This window comes from Tarenaya hassleriana, unplaced genomic scaffold (assembly GCF_000463585.1).
Source record: "Tarenaya hassleriana unplaced genomic scaffold, ASM46358v1 Cleome23, whole genome shotgun sequence".
In the NCBI taxonomy this organism is placed as follows: Eukaryota; Viridiplantae; Streptophyta; class Magnoliopsida; order Brassicales; family Cleomaceae; genus Tarenaya; species Tarenaya hassleriana.
In genome coordinates, this window is record NW_010965625.1 from 1,559,103 (window position 1) to 1,582,911 (window position 23,809).

Below are 23,809 nucleotides of genomic sequence, written 5' to 3' on the forward strand. Positions count from 1 at the left end.
GTACAACTTTATTTGATTCGCTGTAGGATTAGCACCCAACGGAGTAACTTCATAGTCCTCTTCTACGGCTTCCCACAGATCTGAACCCTTCAAAAACGCTTTCATCTTCACAACCCAGACTTGGTAATTCTCACCATCAAACACCGGAACGGGGAGAGTTACACCGACACCAACATTTTGATCCATTTCGTTTTCACTTTTTCAAAAAAACACTCACAGATCCCGAAAGATCAAAACCGCTCTGATACCACTGTTGATTATTGTGAATTCCTCTTAAAGAGTAAGCCTAACACCTCACTTGTTTCTTCAGACCACCACTTCCTATATACATACACACACATATATATATGTACATATATATGTTTGAATTCAGTTTAACGTAATGGGATTTATGGATTTACTGTAAGAAAATGAAATTTAAGATTTTTTTTATATATGCGGATATGTAGATAAGTACCTAGATGAAGACGGTGCTGGAGAAGGAGAGATTTGGTGAAGCTCTCTGTTTAGATCCATTATGTTTTATACTGAAGGAAGAACGCGATTGGGCCCTATTTCATCCATAACACGATGGAGGATTCAAAATCTAAAGATGAAATAAAACCTAAAGCCATTATGATTGTTCAGAAGGAAAAGCCTGAAACAGGACTGAAGATGGAAGTTTCAGATACCGACAGTGAACCCAGGAACCAAAGAGATAGCGTATCAGGAGCTCGAAGAAACAACCGCCTGCGGAGGAGATTCTCCGGATTAGGGCAGGAGTAGTAGAAATCTGGATTCCAAAGGATATGCTCTTCACTCCGTTTTTTATCCTTCTGGAAGCTGTGATTTGATATTGGACCAAGTGAAATAACAAAAATATTAAAGTATATATATATATATATATATATATATATATATATATTTTAAAAACTGTTATAAAAAAAACATTATTTGACCAAAACCCATAATATGGTTAAGTATAACCAAAGTGTAGAGTTCTCATTTTTTTCTCGTAAGACAATATAGATACAAAAGAAGTATTACGATAAGAATAAGAAGAATATTTTTACAATCTTTGCAAAGTCTGTAACAAATAAATCTCTACAAACAACAAAAATATAATATTTTTCTCTCTTTTTCATGAACCCAGAAAAAATTGTGATGTATATTTTGGTTTAAAAATAGAAAGGCTCAGTCACATATAGAACATATGCATCCTCTCTCTTTCTCACCTCCAAAAAAGAAATGAGTACAAATTGAATAATGATAATGAACACTAAGAAGAAGGAAAAAGAATACAAACAATCCTACAAAATATAAGATTTAAAAAAACTAACAAAAAAATTTGATATTAAAATGTTACACGGCTGATGTATCGAATACCACGTTTGACATGACAAGGAGCTCTGCATCCCTCTCCGTTATTTGATTTTTTTAGTTGCTTTTATTGAGTATATATCTATATGTAGAATTCAATGTATTAAATATGGTTATTAGTGGGTATTAAATACCACGTTTTTTAGTCTTCCGTTTTCAATTTTAATTTTTTAAATGTTGTAGTCACTAAATATACCCTAACATAAAATATTATCATTTAACTTCAATACACCATAATATAAATATTTATTAATATCCATAATAACCTGTTCGATATGATGACTTTTTAGTATACCATAACATTTTTCATTTAATTACATTTATTTTGATTGACATTAAATCAAATCCCACTAACATATGACGGTTTTGCATTTACTTTTAAAATGCATCTTTGTAATTTTAAAATCTTATTTGAATTTGTAATTGTTGTAATATTAAAATATTTATTGAAAATTTAATTATTTTTATATTCAAATTATATTGACAAATGTATATAATTCTATTATAAAAAAAATTTCAATATGTTGAGATGACCTCATCATTTTTGTATATAATTATAATATAAAAATTATTTTCAATATATAAATTTAAAAGTAAAATGAGTGTTTACACGATAAAGTTAATATTTGTTATTTTAAAATTATAATAATATAAATCTATTTTTCATGTCTAATAATTAGTGGTAATCTAATCATAATTACTAAGGATTTTATTAACAAAATAAATAAAATAAATGCCACATGGATAATGATATGGATGCTTAGGTGTCCTCACCACAATCCTTTAAACTCCTTTATTAATATATATAGATTTTAATGTCTTTTAAGTTAAACATATTGAATTAATTTTAATTATAGTGACGTATATTCATATGCATTATACTATTAAGAATCAATGTCATTATTGATTTGAATTAATGAGAAATTAATGATATAAATATTTAGGAGAAAACGATGCAATCAATTAAAATTCGTCAAAAGATTCAGTTAATATTGACATTTTTTTCAGTATCTCTACAGCCATCTTTATGTTCCCTGTATTCAATATCTTGAAATATTTAATTTCCCTAATTTTACTAATTACATTGATTCCCACTGTCATCTATATATTCAGGGAGATCTAACGAGCCCATCATCATCATCATCATCATCATCATCATAGTCATGTAAATCGAGAGAGAAACAAAGGGCCTCAAGGGTCTATACTTGGACGGAGAAATTGTCAACTCTGGTGAGGAAGAAAACTCCCCAATCCGACAAGTAGTTCTCACAGTTTTGACAACAGATGATCCATCGTTGTCAGTTATGACATTTAGGATCTGGGTATTAAGATTTGTGTTGTGTATAGTGTTGTCGTTTCTGAATCATTAATCTTCTGGTACAGAACACAGCCTCTCACCGTATCCGTCTCTCTGCTCAAATCGTCGTCGTCTCTCTCACATGTGTCATGGTGACGAAGGTCTTCAACAAGGTTTTCTTCAGGGGCTCCACACAGGAATTCTCTCTCAAACCTGGTAATTAACCAAATTCAACATTTCCCATACTCATCTCATGAGATTGATATTTTTCAAAGTTTTTTTCCGTTCTTGGGATTCTTGGGATTGAATCTAAAGAATTTCAGATTAATTTAGGTTCGAAGCAATGAGTTACAAAAGGGAAGAACTATTTAGAAAAGAAGGATTCTTCCTATTGTTATTTTATTCACAAAGAGACATTTACATAATAGACTTTTTAGTCTACAAGAAAAGGAAAGTTTACGTTATGTAATATACAATCAAATATATTTTTCCATATAAAGAGATTCAATTGTCCTTGAATATGTCATGTGTGTGTATTATGAACATCTTCACTGATTCTCTTCCAAAGACTCCCTTTGATTATAAAGGTTTCATTGGTTACATAATTTTGATATTTTTTATGTACTTTGTAATATTTATACCAAAAAAAAAAAAATCAAGTTCCTCCATTTTCCAATTTTCGTTTCAGATTTTCTTTGAATTCTGTCAAATTTTCATAATAAAATTTGTTTAATCTAATATATATTAAGGATGATCATGTTAACGTGAGGTGGATATTTAATTTTTCTGTATTTAAATCAATTCACATCTCAAACCTTCTCATCTTTGCAATATATTCTGGATGATGATATGCTTTGAATGTTCTTTTGACTATGAGATTAATCTAAATTTAACTATAAACCATATAAGTTTTGAAATTTATATGTTAATAGTCTTAGTTTTAAAAGCCTTATTTTTCATTATGGTCCATCTAACATTGATGGAAAGATCCTATACATAGAGATAATTTAAGTAACCAAATTTTAGTTTGCATAAAAAAATATAATGTCTTAAAATTTGTAGAAATATTGCATTGATATTTTATATTCCATCCCTAAAGTTTATATTATAATTCATAAAAATAGAAACACATAATATATATTAAATATCTCTTCTAACAAATTGAAACATCCCATTATCTTCATATTTTAAAAAATATCATAATTTTATTTAAGAATATAAATTATAAAATCAAAACATATTATAAAACTAATAGAAAAAATATATCTTAAAAATATCATATAAATATATAAATTCTATAGTAACCATTAACGTTTCAATTTTTCATAAATATCGTTAAAAAGATCTATTACGGTTTTGATGGTGGATAATGTAAAATGTCAGTTTATTGGGTTAGACATCCCCGAAGTATCGTTGGATTTTAGTTTTGAAAGTTTTTCGAAAACTTATTGAATCACATCTTGAAGTATATACTCTAACTAAAATGTTAGTCGTGTTGAGTATTATTAGAATCTGAATCTTGTAGGTATCGTTTTATTTGAGATTTCAACTTTTATAATTGATAAATTACGAAACGATGATATATGTGTCACGTATGAGAAATTTAGTCAACTCTTTCATCACATAGACGATGAGTTCAACAAGAATTTTGAAGAATCATGTAAAATAAATAATGGAATGATAAAAATAATTAAGAATAAATTTAACGAAAATATAAGTGAAACTAAGTGAAAAGATCTAACTAAATAAAACTCTAATTCATATATATATTTAAATTAGAAGTGAATTGATTTTATACGGGTAGTTGAATCAATATTATTATGATAAAATATACATAATACACAAATATATTATAATATTAGTTTTTTAGTTTTTTTAGTATAAAGATGACAAAATTTTAGTTTGTAAAAAAATATATTAATTTATAACAAAAATGATAAATAAAAACTTATAGGATGAGTATTGTATTCCAACTACTGATACTAAATTATAAAATATGAAAATCTAAATATATATGTTATCTACCATCACTGTTTGAAAAATGATGTTATTATTTCGATATTTTCAAAAACTATTTATCATTTTGATTTAAAAATATAAATTATAAATTCAAAAATATAAAATAATAGATTTAAAATTAAAATTGACAATAAATTTTTTAAAATATTTATATATATTTGAAATCCGCGCGATGCGCGCGGGGTTAATAACTAGTTAAACTAATTGTATATTTTATGGGTGCATATGAACCAGAGGATAAATTATTAAGAACGTAGTATGGGTTAGAATCAACGGTTTATGGACCCATGTCGGACTTATGTATCATGCACATCATCATTATTATTATTATTAGGTTAAAACCCTAAAAAATTTCGAACTCACAAAAAATATATAAATAAACCTTCAAATTGCAAAACTGTCATTCAAATCCTAAATTTGCAATGTGTAACTGAATAAAACCTCGAATTTGCAAACTGTTGTTCTAATAATCCGTTGATCGATTTAACTACAATTTCAAACGATCCAAAATTCACGTTCACCGGAAAACAGATGTCAATGTGTCCACATAACCAACTTTAAATGATTTTTTACCACATCAACATTTTTTGGGTCGAAATTTAATCCAGTTTAAAAATAAATAAAGCCGTTTTTCTCCAATTTACTAAACCGGTCCCTGGTTGGCCAACGAAATGAATGATTTTTTATTTTTTCTCACTCAAGCTGTCCTGCTAAAAGGTTTTCACAGTGATACGCATTTGCTAACCGACGAGTGATAAGTCCTGAAGTATGTGAAACAAATGACAATGCCATATTCCATTCAAAGGCAAAACCAACTATGCATACATGTACAGTTTCAGTAGAGCCTCCGGATTGTATTTAAATACAGAGAAAACAGAAATCTTCTTAGGGGGTTTAAATGGGACTGAAGCATCGACCCTATGTGCAGTTATTGGCTTTACACGAGGATACTTACCAGTGAGGTACCTAGGTGTCCCGTTAAGTCCGGTCAGACTGACTAAGTCTGACTACCAGCCGCTATTGGATCCCGTAAAAGCGAAAATCAACTCATGGACAACTAGATATTTATCCTACGCAGGAAGGCTTCAACTGGTTGGTACAGTAATATATGGTATGGTTAACGCTTGGGGAATGATTTTTATGTTGCCAAAGTTCTTCACCAAGCAGGTGGACAGATTATGTGCAGGGTTTCTATGGGGTGCTGGCACGACTCATAGGGTTTCTTGGGATACTTGCTGCAGACCACGCAAAGAAGGGGGATTGGGACTGCGGAAAATTGCCGAATTTAATCAGGTCTTCCGTCTGAAACTTGTCTGGCTTTTGTTCTCAAAATCTGGCTCGTTGTGGGTGGCATGGGTTGAAGAAAATGTGTTCAAGCGAAACACATATTGGAACACAGCTCCATCAGCTCGGTTTTCTTGGAATATGAGGAAATTATTAGGAATCACGGATATAGTAAGGAAGTTCCTTAGAATTCAGATTGGAAATGGGCTGTCAAGTTCATTCTGGCAGGACCCATGGACAATCTACGGTTCTCTGCTTCGATATGTGGGACTCACTGGTCCCCGTAGCTTGCGGATATCCTTACCCTCCTCGGTTAGCCAAGCAGTTGCAGGTGACTCTTGGCTTTTCCCAGGTGTACGATCAGATAGACTACAACAGGTCTTGGCACACATCTCCACCATCCCGCCCCCTTCACCGATGGCCCTTCCGACAGTGCGTTATGGAAATACAAAGAAGAAGATTTCAGGCCCTATTTCTCCTCATCAAGGACGTGGAACTTAACCAGGACGGTACATGTTATCGCTCCTTGGAGTTCCATTGTCTGGTTCCCCTTGGCCATACCGAGGCATGCTTTCCTTCACTGGCAGGTTATGTTGTCCCGACTGCCGACGAAAGACCGTCTTCAGCAATGGGGAATCACGTCGGATGCAACATGTAGGTTGTGCGATGGGGATGATGAATCCCATCAGCATTTGTTCTTCGGCTGCACCTATGCTTCCCACCTTTGGCGCCACTTTGGGGAAGTTTGTTGGGCAGACACACCAAGCGATTTGGTGGGGATTCTGGTGTGGCTCAGCAGACCGGACCATGCTGCCTCGAGAAACAGAAGAAAGATTGCCAAGGTACTACTCCAAGTCTCTATCTATGAATTTTGGAGAGAAAGGAACTACCGTATTTTTCGTGGAAAGTCAAGATCCATTGAACTCATTCGTTGGAAAGTTGATCGCACGATGCGAAACATCCTATTCTCTACCAAACGTGAACCTTCTGATGATAGCGTCTCTTTGCTAGCTGATTGGTATTATCTCACGCGACATATACGACCGACATAGTTACTGTTTGTTTCGGTTGTTTGTGTTTGTTCTTCTTTTGACCATTTTGTTATGGGTTCCATCATAATTTTTTGTAATACAGTCAGAGACTGGATGTATATTTTGTTAGTGTAATACACATCACCGTTACCAAAAAAAAAACTATGCATACATGTACCCATTCTGGGTAGCTCAACTGGTGAAACGGGGTGCAAAGCACTTGTCCCGTCCCAAGTTCGAGCCCCAGGGTGGGGAGGAGGGCGAATATTTCAAAGCACATGGCTTGCTCCCGACCCGGACATTAGTCTGGGCTTCGGCCCAGGACGCTCCGTTATAAAAAAAAAAACTATGCATGCATGTGTTTGCAAGAACATTTTCACGTGGATATGCATTCCTTATTAAAAGCGAGCCAAGCACCATGGAAGTAAAAGAAAAACAGAAAATCAAATCACCAAAAATAATTTTTTTTTAAAAAAAAACAGAGCTATTCCCGAGGGATCATACAGTGGAGGATTTGATCGTTCTTCATCCCCAACATGGGAGTACATATTCACTTTAATCATAACACACACAGAAACCAAAAGAACCCTAAAGTCTCAATAAACAGGAATTATAGAGAACAAAGCAGATGTTAACCTTCAAAGGCCAAACCTTTTTTCACCAACATTAGCTATAGAGGACACAAACTCGTCATAAAGCATGCTTCTTTCTACTCATCTCCCCACTTTTTCACTCGCTTTATGAACCTAGAAATCATCGGAATAGGTGCAAAATCTGGACAAACTAACCAAATGTGATAAGATAATACGTTATCTGTCTAGCCGTAAGAGAACTCAAGAGCATAAAGCCCATGAATTGAAAGAGGAATTTTGACATAAATCATGGGGAAAAAAGGGTTTTTTTTATTTCTTTGGTATTTCTGCTTACTCTTAAAATCCCCTGCTGTGATATCTACTGGAACCGCCATGGCGATGTGGGTTCCCAAGCTAGTTTCAACGAAGACGGCTACTTCTTCTCCCTAGGGCTTTTTTTTTGGCCTTTCCCCTTCACATTACGTATTTATATACAATATCTTGTTACAACTCAAACAGTCCGAACTGGTCCAAGCCTCTCGAGGAAGCGGAGGTTTCAGCTCATAAGTACCGTGTGACGCGGCGCCAGTAGCAGGCCTTGGAGCTGTTGGTATTTTAGAGTAAACGGTTGATTGGTTTGAATCTCTCAAAAGGATTCATGTTTCACGTGTATTACAAGTATGGTGGAGGAGTTAAATGCTTGTAAAAGACGTGTCATGAGTTGGCTAAGTGTTAAGGATTTGTCAGAAAAGTTTACATTCGGTTTTGAACGTAAAAGGTGATCTCAGAAAAAATGGGAAGGCAGTTCGAAAACATGGGCGGACAGCCTGTTTTTTCTGAGGAATATAGTCCAGAAATAAACGGGCAGTAGCTTGAAAATACGGGTGGGTAGCCGGTTTTTCTGAGCAGTTTGAATGAGCGAAAAATCGCGACCGTTCGGGAAAAACTTCCGATTTCTTTGCACCTTTCGACTTTTAGAATGTTTATAAACACCCCTGGACATCCTAATAGATATATGATATCTAATTCATTGTTTGAGAGTTTTGAGTGTTCTTGCGGATAGTTTTTCTTCTATCGCAAGGGTCTTTTTGTTTTCAGTTAAACAAGGTTCTGTTTGATGATTGTCGGAAGGGTAAACCGAAACCATTGCCGCTTCATTGTATCTCAAAAGTATATTCCTGTAATCCTATTTACCCGGTAACGATGGAATAACGCTTTTAAGAAAGTGTATCACGCCTTGAAGTCATATCCGGTTCCCTACTATTTCATACGTGTTTTGATAGGTTGAAGATAGGATTATCAGATCAGATTGAAGTCGTCATCTTACCGGGTATGTATGAGTATTTATTATCTATTTAAACTCTCACAGGAGCAACCATCCATCCATGGCACTATTCAATCGACATAGTCTCAATCATTGATTTTCCTCATTTCAGAGAGTTCTTCCACGTCTACTGTACATATACACGTACGCGCTTGTTATACATACACCATATGATATCCCACATATCTCCTTAATAACACTTAGCGTTTCATTTTCCTCAATGTCCATGTTGTAGGTGGACTTAAGTGCTGCTGAAACTCAAACGCAGGAAAAATGTAAGTTCTTTATGTTGTCTTCGTAACTCTTCCAATTGGATGGTCGAACTCTGTCTGGTGTCCTGATTTCATCATCTTATAAATATTCATTTCTGGTATCAATGCAGACTTATCGAAGACAGTTCATGCGAGGTTCCAGATGCAGAAATAGTGTGTGTTTGGAGAACACTTTGGGTGATGTCTCGTGTTTGGCCTTTGGGACCCTGAATTGGTCTGATGGACATGTTTGTACTGTTGATCTGGTACGTGGGCTTTGCAATCTCTTGCCCTGCGCCAAGAATATATATGCATATGACCTGAGTGGATGATATACTTATATCTGAATGCTGGATGCATGTGGCATGCCTATGGATGATTCTGTAAAATTCTGAAAATCGAGAGAGTTTTGAGGGAAGAGAGAACAGATCCTCGGCAAGTATAGAGCCGAGAAACCAGAAAACGAAGAACAGAAAAGAATACTCTGTATTTCTTATTATGAACAATGAGATGCTATAAAGGTTAAATACACAAAGAGAAACTAATACGAAATGGAAACTAAGATATTACAAGCTAAATTGTAGTTAAATATATTCTATACAAAGGAAAGATATAAGTGCTGAGAGATATTATGCCGTTATACCTTTGATCATATATCAGAGTTTCCATAACCCAGCCTCACATATTGTTCAGCTTCAGTTTAGGAAACTTCCTGCAATGTCGTCTTCGTCTTTGTCACCTTCAATAACTGAGCTATCTTCTACATCCCCCTCAAGCTTGGCTTATGGAGATCAACAAGACCAGGCTTGGATAGTGTAGTCTCGTGATGCTTGACATTAGGAGCTTTAGTGAGTAAGTCAGCTAGTTGATCCTCACTTCTCGTGTAAGGCGTTGAGATTATGCCTTGAGTGACTTTCTCACGAACAAAATGACAATCAATCTCAATATGCTTGGTTCTTTCATGGAACACCGGGTTTGCAGCAATGTGTATGGCAGCTTGATTGTCACAATGAAGAGGAATTGGTTGATTTGAGTGAATGTCGATATCACCAAGTAATGCTTTGAGCCAAATGATTTCACTTGCAGCGGTAGCCATGTAACGGTATTCGGCCTCAGCACTCGATCTGGCAACTACATTTTGCTTCTTGCTTTTCCACGTAGCCAGGTTCCCTCCAAAGAAAGTACAATACCTAGAAGTCGATTTTCTGTCTTGTTGATCACCTGCCCAATCAGCATTGCTATATCCAACGATGTCGGTTCTGTTGTTCCGGTTCATCCACACGCCTTTTCCCGGAGATCCTTTTAGGTACTTGAGGATACGTTCCACCATCAACCAGTGACGTTGACAAGGAGCGTGCATGAATTGGCTCACCTGTCCAACAGAAAAAGTTAAGTCAGGTCGAGTAATGGTTAAGTAGATGAGCTTACCGACAATCTTCCGATAACGTTCGGAGTCTTCTAGTGGTCCCCCCTCCGGTAGACACTTGTAACCCGCTTCAATTGGAGTCTTCACCGGTTTGGCTCCTAGCTTACCTGCACTTCTCAATAAATCAAGTGTGTACTTTCTTTGGGATAGAAATAAACCATCTTGAGATCGGATTACTTCTATTCCAAGAAAGTACCTTAGTTCCCCTAAATCTTTAGTATCAAAGGAATGATGTAAGAGTTGTTTGGTTTGTTTAATACCAATGGAGACATTGCCTATGATTATTATATCATCTACATACACTAGTAAGACAATGATACCTCTCTCAAATTGAGACGTGAAGAGAGAGTGATCGCTTTCACTTCTCTTGAATTTGTGGTTCGTTAGAGCATCATGGAGCTTAGCGTACCATTGTCTAGGAGATTGCTTTAGCCCATAAATAGACTTCTTGAGTCTACACACCTTGTCGGTCTCGTGTGAAAGATGAAAACCGGGGGGTAAGCTCATGTAAATTTCCTCTTCGAGATCTCCTTGGAGAAATGCGTTTTTAACATCCATCTGCCAAAGCTCCCAACTCAGGTTAGTAGCAATTGAAAGGATAACTCTTACCGTGGGTAACTTAGCGAATGGAGCAAATGTGTCATTGTAGTCCTCTCCGTAGGTTTGAGTGTAGCTTTGGCTACTAACCGAGCTTTGTGTCGTTCGATGTCTCCATTACTTTGATATTTTATCTTGTATATCCACCGACATCCAATAGGTTTCTTGTGTTTCGGTAAGGAAACAATGTCCCATGTTCCGTTTTTCTGTAAGGCCGAGATTTCTTCCTCTATTTCCTTTCGCCAAACTTCATGATTGTTAGCTTCTTCAAACGTCTGAGGCTCAATTTCCTGATCTAATTTACTCAAGAAACACCGATGGTTAAGAGGTAAATGATCAATGGAACATAATTGTTGTATAGGATGAGTTACCATATTGGCATTGTCCCTTAGTTTGAGTGAAGGTTTCTTTTGTCTAGTACTTCGGCGTACCGGAATGGCAGGTGGTCTGGTGGTAAGTCTGATTCCTCTCCTCGGATTAGAAGGAGGTTGTACTTGTTCACTTCGAGATCCAGAACCATCAGGCTCCAAAATCTTATTAGTTTCAACCTCTTCTGCCTTATTTTCCCAATCTGAAGCTAAAGTTTCAGTAGGATTTAGAGTTTCCTCAGTGTTACCTGGAATATGTGTTGGTTCTTGAGTGTCCTCTGAGTTTTCAGGATCGTGTTCTTGAGTTTGTTCTCGAGGATTGACTATGTGAGTGGTACTTTGGTCTCCATCTTCATGGAGAAGTACCTGCAGTGTGTTAGAAAAATCTGGTCTATTTTCTGATAATTCTTCGAAATTTGTCCATTCTTTCTTCTCGAAATAGCCCACATCTTCCAGGAACTTCACATCTCTTGAGAAAATAATCTTCGAGATTCTGGCTGGTAACATTTATAACCCTTTTGTCGTGTGGAATATCCGAGAAATACACATCTTATGCTCTTCGGATCAAGTTTACTTCTTTGACTTTCTGGAACAAGAACATAACACAAACAATCAAAAATTTAAAAAAATCAAGAGGAGGTCGTGTTTTATTCAGTACCTCAAAAGGAGACAAATCCTGCAAGATTTTGGTAGGCAATCTGTTTATAAGAAAGCAAGTAGTCATCACTGCATCACACCAGAAACGCTTGGGGACATGTCGATGAAACATTAAGGCTCTGGCTACGTCCATGAGGTGTCTATTTTTCCGCTCGGCCACTCCATTTTACTGAGGAGTATAAGCGCAAGATGACTGATGTTTCCGATGGTTTGAGAAATAATCAGAGGGTCGAGAGTTAACAAACTCTCCACCATTATCCGAGCGAAAACACTTCAGATTTGCTCCATACTGAGTTCTGACATAGGCATGAAACCTGACAAAAGCATCAAACACTTCTCCTTTCGACTTAAGCATAGTTATCCAAGTGTATTTCGATTTCTCATCTATAATGCTAACAAAATATTTGTAGTTTTTCCTAGAAGAACAGGGAGCTGTCCACACATCAGAATGAACTAAGTCAAAACAATTCTCATATATAGTTTTCGAAATAGGGAAGACTGCACGACAATGCTTGCCTAAAATGCAAGCTTCACAGTTTTTATGATAAAAAACAACAGAAGAAAACAATAATTTTAAAGCTTGCAAATGGGGATGGCCTAGTCTAGCATGCCAGATGGAATTGAGAGCTACATCTCTAGGTCTGGATTTCATCTCGAGAAGATACAACCCATTTTCTATTCTTCCCTGAGCAATAATCTTCCCAGTCTTAATATCCTGAAATTTAACACCATTAGGTTCAAAGATAGCATTGCAATCGAGATCTCTAGCAACTTTATAAATTGATAGAAGGTTATTTGCAAAATCAGGAACATATAAAGCATCAGTTTCTTGATCACATATAGTCAATTTTCCAGTTCCTTTGATCGGTACATTACGACCATTAGCAATAGAGACAGAGCCATGAGTATGTTTAATGTGAGACAACAGTTTTGGATTGTAAATCATGTGACTTGTTGCCCCTGAATCAATAATAAGATCGTTACTAGCAAAGGACGTCAGAGCTACATTACCGAGATCTTTGGATGCAATCATCTTAGATATATTTGTTGTGAGGTTCTACATCATTGCGTCCAAGTCTACTTTTGTAACATATTCTCCAGTTGCAGATTTAGAATTGTTGTCTAGAATCAATCCTTCTTCAGCAATTTTCTCCCCTGCAGACCTAGCAGTTTCAAATGAAGGTCTCGAAATAGCATACCTTTGAGGTTTGAGATGAGGATGCAGTTGCCATCACTTGTCTTTCAAGTGCCCTTTGCGTTTGCAGAATTCACAGAAGAGGTTTCCGATAATAGTTTGGGCGGAATTGATTGGCTTTGTGGGCTGTTTCTTCTTGAGTTGTTCTGGCTTTATGAGCAAGTTCACTGGTTCTAGAAAACAAATTATTTCCCCCTTTCCTCCTTCTTAATCCGAGCGCAGATTTCGGTGAAGGTAGGCAAGGTTGATTCTCGCATAATTGCTTGAATGAGATCTTTGTATGATCCATTCAAAGAAAATAGCAGAGAAATTTTTTTATCTTGCTCATGATATTTCAGTTCTGTCTTGTCGGTTGGAGGTTGTCTGAATTCTTTGAACTCTGACCAAAGTGTTGTGAATTCTCCGAGATGCATCGGGAATGACTTCTCCTCCTGTCGGAGAGAGGAAATCTTGCTCTTAACCTCGTATATGCGGTTGATATTGGAGACATTCCAAAACACTTCCTTCAGAGTATCCCAAAGAAGCTTCGCCGATTCAATATGATTGAAGGATACCAGAATCGAGGTACCAAAAGAACTCTGCAAGACAGTGATGACAGTGTGATCTTCCTGGAGCCATTTCGAATATGCTTCAGGGATTGTATTGTCTTCTGTTGCATGCAATTCTTTGGTAGTGGTATTATGCTCTCACCACCCTTTACTTTTCAGAAACATTCTGGCAGATCTTGACCAGCTAAGGTAGTTGTCTCCATTGAGAGTGACTGGAATAATCTTGACTACAGACGATTCCATCGAGTCTGCGATATCAGATTGGCCAGCAAATTAGAAAAGTGGGAGAGAAAAAAAATTGGATTTCGGTTTCAGGCCCTGAATGGCTCTGATACCATGTAAAATTCTGAAACTGGAGAGAGTTTTGAGAGAAGAGAGAATAGATCCTCGGCAAGTATAGAGCCGAGAAACCAGAAAACGAAGAACAGAAAAGAATACTCTTTATTTCTTATTATGAACAATGAGATGCTGTAAAGGTTAAATACACAAAGAGAAACTAATACAAAATGGAAACTAAGATATTACAAGCTAAATTGTAGTTAAACATATTCTATACAAAGGAAAGATATAAGTGCTGAGAGATATTATGTCGTTGTACATTTGATCATATATCAGAGTTTCCATAACCCAGCCTCACATATTGTTCAACTTCAGTTCAGGAAACTTCCTGCAATGTCGTCTTCGTCTTTGTCACCTTCAATAACCAAGCTATCTTCTACAGATTCTGTGTGCAATGATGTGCCGATGAAAGCTATGCATGTATGCGCTTCTTCACGTGTCTTCTGAATTATATTTAAGCCTTAGCTTTTCTGATTGGTGGCTTTGTGTTCTCTTTGTATGTAGGATATGCCTGTTGGAAAATCAATCGAATGCAAATTCATACTAAAAGGAAAGACTGGAAAAATCTTGTGGCAACCTCGTCGAAATCGGGTTTTTTGAAACTAGCAATACGATTACGATATGGTAAAATGCCGATCTCCAAAGCATATTTGAGGAAGAACTGGTACCGGGAAGGGCAGGAGTCATCCGTTGGCAACTTGGACATGCCTGTAGTTGCTGAAAATGTGCCGTCTGCACAGTCAAAAGAAAAGAAAGCTTAGGTGCTTGGTAATAGTATAGAAGAAAATCCTGCGGAAAAAGTTGCAGAGAATATAGTGACGAGACGACATACCAAAGGAGAAGAAAGAGAGGAAGAAGGGAAGGGAAGGGTCGTAGAAATCAATTTAATATTTTCAATTATCACCATCATAATAATTAATATATTTATAATATCGTATAAATGATATGAAAAAAAGAAATATAAAATTATACTAGAGTTTTTTATATAATTTAAAAAAAAAACGTCAGCTCGTTGAACAGCTCGCCAGTTCGTCGAATCAGACTCAATGAGCTTGACTCGTTAAATTCGTTTTTTAATGAGCTGAAAAAATCACGACTCAAATCATTTATTTTCTGGCGAGTCACGAGTCGACTCGCGAGTCGGAGACTCTTCGACACCCCTTGTGTTTGTTGTGTATAATATTGTATTACAACATATTGTGTTTGTTGTGTATAATATTATATTGTAACATAAGGTAGGTAGAGATATATTTTGGGGAACCCCAACCATCAGCAGATCTTCAAAGCTCTCCGTGATTTCGTTGTTTTTTTTTTTTTGTCAATAAATGGCGATTCCAAGTTTTCTATTTTAGGGCAAGTATTTAAATTTATGCCCCTTTAAGAAACATAAATACAGGTCGACGGCAAAATATAAGAAGCGGGATTAAAAGAAAAACAAAAAAAAATTAAAATTAAAAACCGAATATAAACGTGAACGAATCTGACTGGACCATTGATTTCAAAAACTGTCAAACACCAAAATAATCGATTGATACTTGTATTGCATGCTGATATGAACGTCAGAGTGCATAAACACCATTTTATAATTTACAATTAATTAATGGTTGTAGATTCAAAAATTAAATTAATTATTCATTAATAGATAGAGTGGAGGAAGACAATCTCGGTTTTTGAATAATGGTATTCTGAGAACAATAACGTATCATTAGTGGGCAGAGAATTATTTGAAAAAAAAAATTATAATCTGACTAATAAGACACGTGTCACTCTCAAGTGAAACAACTCTACATTTATATACTATAGTGTTATTAAATTACGCATATCGTGTGGACTAAAATATATATAATTTTTTAAAAAATTTATTATTGATTTTAAAATTAAATATATAATATTTTATTTTAAATTTATAATTTATATTTTTTAATCAAAATGATAAATAATTTTTAAAAATATCAAGGTAACAATATTTTATTTCTAAAAATAATTATGAATAACGTCTATATTTATATTTTCGTATGTTATAATATAAAATAAAAGGTTGAAATATGATATTGGTCCTACGAATTTTTTATTTTTCAAATTACATTCTAAATTAATATATTATTTTTTTACAAACTAATATTTTATCATCTTTATACGGTAAAACATAAAAACTAATATTATATTATATTTGTGTTTTATATATATTATCACAATAATATTGGTTCAACAATTCGTATAAAATAAATTCACTGCTAATTTAAATATATATGAGTTCAAATTTCATTTAATTAGGTCTTTTCACTTAGTTCTATCTATATTTTGTTAAATTTATTTTTTATTATCCTTATCACCATATTATTTATTTTACATGATCCTTCAAAGTTCATTTTGAACTCTTCATCTATATGATGAAAGAGTTAATTTAGGTTCTCGACACGACATATATATTATCGTCTCATATACTATCAACTATAAGAGTTAAAATCTCAAATAAAAGTGAGACTTACCATATCTAGGTTCTAATAGAACTCAAAACGGTTAATAATTTATTTGGAGTATACATTTCAAGATTTGATGGGTTTATATACATATATAATCACATAAATAAACTTGAAATTTTCAATTTTGACATAAAAATTTGGACTTTGGTTTCTGACAAATAAAACTGCAACTTCATTATCATGTCTGAGTTCCGAACTTTGACCGATATCATTTTTAAATATGAGAGTTGATATGTAATTCCGAAAATTTACGTGTCAAGTTCGTCCTTTGATCAGTTAATACGTCACTTTCCACATGGATAAATAAAAAGTCATGTCATTTTTTATTTAAAAAATAAGTAATATTAAATAACTAAAAAACAATTATATATATACATACGTATCCATATACATATATACATGCATATATACATATACGTTCGTATATATATATAATAATCATGTCATTTTCTTATTTAAAAAATAAAAAATAATTAAAAAGAAAAAATATATACACATATATATATACACACACATTCATATATATACGTAATATCTATATACACATATATATACATGGTTATACTTGTATATATATGCGCAAGAGTGGACCCATATATTAGGAAAGGATCAAATGACCCATTGTCATTTAAAAAAAATCAAATTAGTCTTATTATGATCCTAAAAAAATGAAAAGTACTTGTCATCTTAATAAAATTTTAAATAATGCCCCCATAAATTTTTTTATAATTCTTTGTTTATTTTATATTATTGTTATTGCCCCATATAAAAATATTCCTGGATCCACCATTGTATAAGCATATATATATATATATGTGTGTGTATGAATGTGTGGGTATATATATGTATATATAACACATGTATACTTAAAAGGTTCGTTTCATTCTCTTTTTTCTCTCTTAGAATCTCCTATTTTAATTTGGATATTATTATGGAGTGGTTAGACATAGGAATTTTGTAATCGTACATCGTTTAGTCAATCTTTTATGCTCTTTCCTTTTTTGGTATAAATGTTTCGTCGTCCTTTTGGAATTACATAGCAGTTTGTTGTATAATCTGTCAATAATATGGTTTTTGACTTAGCCATAGTAAAGAAAAAATATCTTAGTCAAAGGAAAAAAAAAAAGAAAGATGTTCGAACCATATTATAACCTTTTGAAAAATTCTGATATTCTGTTTATCTTTATATATATATATATATAGTTTAAAGATGCGTTCGCGTTCGCGTTCGCGTTCAATCTGCTTTTGCGGTTTGCAACAAAACATCACAAAATACCGATGAATGTCCATCCAAATCCCGTTCTATTATTTATTAACCCCCATAGTAAATTTTTCTTCTTTTCTATTTCATAACAACCCAATTTCTGGAAAAAAAAAATCATCGAAAATTTGAGTAACAAAAAAAGAAAACGTAAATATTAATTAGGAAAATATATATTTTCATTAAATAATCACATTTACATAAAAAACCAGTACTAGAGTTAAATAATTAGAATATATACCAAAAAATATTTGTATTGCATGTGAATGATATATTTTAAACCAGTGAAAACAAATCAATATCTGATTTACCCAGAGCAAACAAAGAGATTTATCTCTTCGATTATCTGTTCACACATGCAAAACCAAGGAAAATATCATGAAGTATAATTGGGATTGCACAGATCCCTTTTTAGATATTGTTGAATCAATATCTGATTTTGGACCGCATCTATGATGTGTTTAAATGAACTACACCTTAAAAATTCTCTAATAACAAAGGATTATTTCTAATGAGATTCCGCGTTGACTACAATTTAAGATAAATTATCAAAATCTCCGATGTTTTACAAGAAAAAAAAAAACGGTTTATGAGACAAAGAGGAATGCTTCACCAAATCCTTCATCCCTATCAGATTTGTAGAAATGATTTCCTAATGATTAAAGGAAACTGTAAAAAAACCCTATATAAGCACGAGCCCCCCCCCCTCTCCCCTTCACCAAAAAGCAATACACAATCTCACATCTCAAATCCATGACGACACTTCGTGCAGCATCTACGTCGTACTGGTCGAACAACGAGGAGCCGGTCCGTTCTCTCGGGCAAGGAGGATATGGCTATGTCACGCTGGTGAAGTTCAGCTCCATTTTTCCAAGCGAGACCGAGCAATACCTGGCGAAGAAGACGTCACCGATGAGCAAAGCCGAGAGTATCCGCAGAGAAATAAGGATCTTATGCCACTTCAACGTTCCAAACATCGTCAAGCCCGCAACCCCTTTCGTCTACACCGAAACCATCGACGACGTCCCAGCATGCAGCATCTATCTCGAGTACGCGTCCAAGGGGACACTCTCCGACATCATCAAGGAGAACGGCGGCAGATTACGTGAGAAACACGTCAAGTGTTTCACGCGCATGATTCTTCGTGGACTGATTGCTCTTCATACAGAAGGCTACGTGCATTGCGACCTGAAGCCCACCAACATTCTCGCGTTTCCATCCAAAGCAGTGGGAGAGATATGCGAGCTGAAGATTTCCGATTTCGGCACGGCCAAGGAGCCTCACGAAGACGGTTTCCTGACGGATAACAGGATCTGCCCCGGAACGCTTCTGTATATGCCGCCCGAGTCGATAGGACCTGGGTCTCGGATCTCATCCGCTTTGGACATATGGTCTTTAGGTTGCATGGTTCTCGAGATGTTCGGTGCCAGTTGCTTCTTTCGGACCGTGCCGGAAGATATTTCGGATGATGCCAAGGACTTCGTCAGCAGATGTATGAAGGTGAATCCGTCCGAGCGGTGGAACGCCGAGTCGCTCATGAGACACACATTTCTCACGCGATAGATAGGATCTTTCGTATGGAACATGGCCGTAGAAGATGCGAAGAATCGTGAAGGATTCCATCGGCAAAAAAAAGACAAACGTTTAGGGTTTATTTTGTAAACGACCAATCGAGCTTGTTCGATGTGGTTTGCGTCAGTTCGTTACTTGCTAGGGTTCAGAGACTTCGTATATTATACACGAGTATATATCTCTGATTATTATTAAATTAAATAACATCCGCCCAAAATAAAATGAGAAAGGATCCAGTGTTGATGAGAGTACGTAGTATATTACAATACAACCAATAAGACAGAGGCTGCGTTTGCTCTCTCATAAAATATTTTGGAAAAGTATATGATACTGCGATATATATGAAACGAGTTGTGATTTGGATGAACTCAATGTCTTCTTCGCCGCAATATAACAGATTCTTTGAATGCCGCTTTGATTCTTCCGCGAAGCTTGCGGCTCAAGTAACCAGATTTTAGGTATACACTACACGTGCTTATATTAAGCGAGTGGCGATATGATTTGGAGATGATAATCACTTCTCCAAAGCTTATCTTATTTTATTGTTGGTTAATTCCTTTTTCTTATTGTTCCAAGATTGTATTGATCGAATAAGATTAAAATAGAATTTAAAATCTGACGTTATTGTATTGATGGAATGTGTTTTATAAAACAACATTAAATCAGAACTTTATAATAAGAAGGGAATATATATATATATATTACTACTATATGCTTGTGGTGGCAAAGTTACAAAACTTGTATGACATGAACCAACCATGATATATATGATATATATGATATGATCCGGAGAAAAGCCCGGTGAAGAACCCATTAGTGAGCGAGTGGTTGAAAGGGTGTGGTTCGAAGGGCTCCGTCCACCGTTCGAATCCAGCTGATGGAGAGGAAGGGGTATATTTATCGTCTGAGGGGATGTGGCTCGTAGGGCCCCTCTCGGCGGTCACTCTAAAGGCTGCTTCCGGGTCCAGAGAGATGTAGGTTGGACCGAAGACCCAGTTAAACCTCCCGGTTAACAAAAAAAAAAGCCCGGTGAAGAAGTTTCCAGAAGATTTGGAGGGATTCTGTCAACCAGTCGGTTTTTCGATTGCTCGTAACAATCGAAAATTACAACCGTTTACGGTTATAATACAGTATATCATATTAAAATTTAAAACTATTAATATAATTATTTAAAATTTGTATTTCTATTTTCAGTCTATATCGTACCATGCATGGGTTATTAACTAGTGCATATTAAATTTAAAATACGACAAGATTAGTGTGATATTAACTAAGAAAACGACGTGTTATCCGAAATACTCGAATCAAATCTTTGGATACAGATATTTAAAAAAAAAATTGTTCACGTTGAGAATTTTTTTGTACTCATGAATTGTATGTTCTTTTGTCACGTTTTTTTTTTGGTAAAACTCTTTTGTCACGTTGCAATACAATTTTAATTACAAATATCATGCAATTTCTTTTTCTACAAAATATTTTTCAGTTTATTTCAGTAACTAAATATACTGTTAAATATTATTGAAAAAGATACAAAATATTGAATAAAAAGTTCAAAAAAAATTGAATAAGAAATATAGTTAAACGCATTCCAACCGTGGGCCGACTTAGTCCGGATCTATGAAACATGACCCTAAACTATTGGGCCCGGCCCATTTGAAGATGCGTCCCCGAAAGGAATATTCGAAAAATCATCCTAAAGAGGCTCTCGACTCGGCTAATGCCATTCTCAAGCCAGATTTTTCTTTTTTTCTATTTTTCCTTGTAATTTCAATAATTAATTAATCACCCTAAAAAAGTTTTTGAGAGAGCAGACAAAGAAAAAAAAAACATTCGAAATAATCAATACTTTTTTTTCTTATTTTTAAAACTTGATATCATATTTTTTTATGTTTACATGTAAATAATCGATCTAAAATAAAATGTAAAATAATTTGATCGGGATTTATGTATGTTTTTATGTATTATTTATATCAGTATATTACAAATGAAAGCAGCATGATTTAGAAACAGTCCAACATTTTAATATGTTTCGTGCTTTTTTTTTTGTTGATCATGTCTAAATACACCTTTTCATTTTAAAGACTCAACACTATTATTTATATGGTATAATTATAAATTCTTGAATGCTATGAGCATCGTGTATAATATAGGCCTCTACTTTAATGATTGAAGTAAGATATGAAGGCTAAGTACACCTTTTTTTTCCCTAACATATTGATTTTTAATATTTAGAAAATATTATAATATATTTTTTAAAATATTATTATATATTTTAAAAATGTATAAGATATAATATATAACTTGTATAGTGGTTTAAAAAGTGTATTGAAACTATTTGTTAGGAATACTGAATTTATTAACCAAAAATTCGAGATTGATTATATCAATCTATCATTTAATAATAAAAACTTTAAATTTAAAAAGGATTTAAAATATTTTCATCATTTAAGTATTTTTATAAAACAAAAAAAAATTGGCATATAATATATAGTATTATAATATTTTTGTTAGAATAATACAAAAATTATATTATTTTTTTTTACAACAATTGTAAACTTCTGTCGTATGTCACTTTCATAATAATATTATGATCCGTCGTAATTCGTAACATATTACCACGAATTATTATAATTCGAATTGTTATACTGACTAAGATTCAAACTCCAACATTGTTTTGAAAGAAAGGAATATCCGCAGAATATTATTACAAGATTCCCATGAAGGAATCTCCAATGGTATAAACCTTTCAGCTAAATAGGTAACGGACCTTGTGGACTAACTGTTTCCGATCCGACTCATCAGCCCAACTCGAGCTTACTTCTTTTTTAGCCGATGAATCGGCTCAATTTATCATTTTTTTTAAAAACAAATATATTTACAACTCATTTTTTTAATAGACCTTCAAAAATAATTTTGTTCTTTCAGAGAAGAAAAATATCATCCGATATAGTTTTGTTTAATTTTGCTTTCATTTTTTGATGTTGGAATCTATAATTCATATTTTATATCATAGTCTATAATTAACTAATTTTCTAAATTAATCATTAAAAAAAACGTTTTTTAGGGACTACCCTTAAAATGTTTTGTGTTCAACTATCTAATAATTTTATAGTATGATATCTAAAATATAACATAACATGTTGTATCAATTCAATGTCATGTTTTACCTTATTTTAAGATTTTGCAATCACAATAAAACACCGGAAATTAAATTGATATACTTTCTTACAGATATGATGAATCTACTTTTGTCTTTATGCTTTGAAGAACAAGAATGTTTATCGATATGATTTTAAAATTGGAAATAGATGCTTAAATATGATATTCAAAGAATGATAACATTGTATATAGTTTGAATACCCATTTTATTCGGTAAAGTATGAAATATATAAAAAATGTTTGATGATCTAATGTAGTGAAAATGCCTATTTATATTTCTATATTTTTATCACATCATAAACCCTTTTCAAATATATTAAGAATATATTTGCTTAGTTTATAAAATTATTGAATCCGTTGATTTTAAAATTCAAAGTCACTAAAAGATATAATGAACAAAAGATATTTACTATATATTCGAGGATCATATATCAAGTACTAGATCTGTTATTTTTTTTAAAATGTTAATACAAATATATGATGGATATTGGTATTACAAATGTTAAATGGGCTATGGTATAAACTAGCCCGACTTGTGAAATTTCAAACCCCGAATCAAGCCTGATCCATCCATTTTATAACCCTAATTGGTATTATCATACAATTGGAATAGTTTTGACTGTAATTATACTCAATTTGACAATTTGTATACCAATAAAATTTTAATGATGGTAAAAAATATATAATTTTTATTATATCATTTTGAATATTAAATAAAAATTAAATGATGAAAATGAAATTTAAAATCTTATTCAATCATGTTCAAATTCAAATTGATGTAATATTTTATTTCAGTTATCTTTAATGGGTATCTTTAATTCTTTATATACAATATATCTTCGTCAAATAAAATATAAATTTGACATCTTTGTCGGTATCCTTATCTAATAAATTTAGTGTAAAACATCTATTATGATATCTTTGACTAATGCAATATCTGTCGCATGTTATTTTTATCGTATTATTATAAATATTGAATATCGTTATAGGTATTAAAATATAATTTTAAACTCTTTAAATAGCAAACAGTCTAAGCTTCTTCCTCAGAATATTATTACAAGATTCCC

The 23,809-nt window shown here is 33.7% G+C and overlaps 1 protein-coding gene across 1 annotated transcript; it reads left to right on the forward strand.

Annotated features, from left to right (window-relative positions):
* The first annotated feature begins 18,764 nt into the window (after positions 1 to 18,764).
* On the forward strand, positions 18,765 to 19,574 carry LOC104815428 (mitogen-activated protein kinase kinase kinase YODA-like). The gene has a single exon (XM_010543808.1). The coding sequence runs from the start codon at positions 18,765 to 18,767 to the stop codon at positions 19,572 to 19,574; it is 810 nt and encodes a 269-aa protein (XP_010542110.1).
* The last annotated feature ends 4,235 nt before the right edge of the window (positions 19,575 to 23,809 follow it).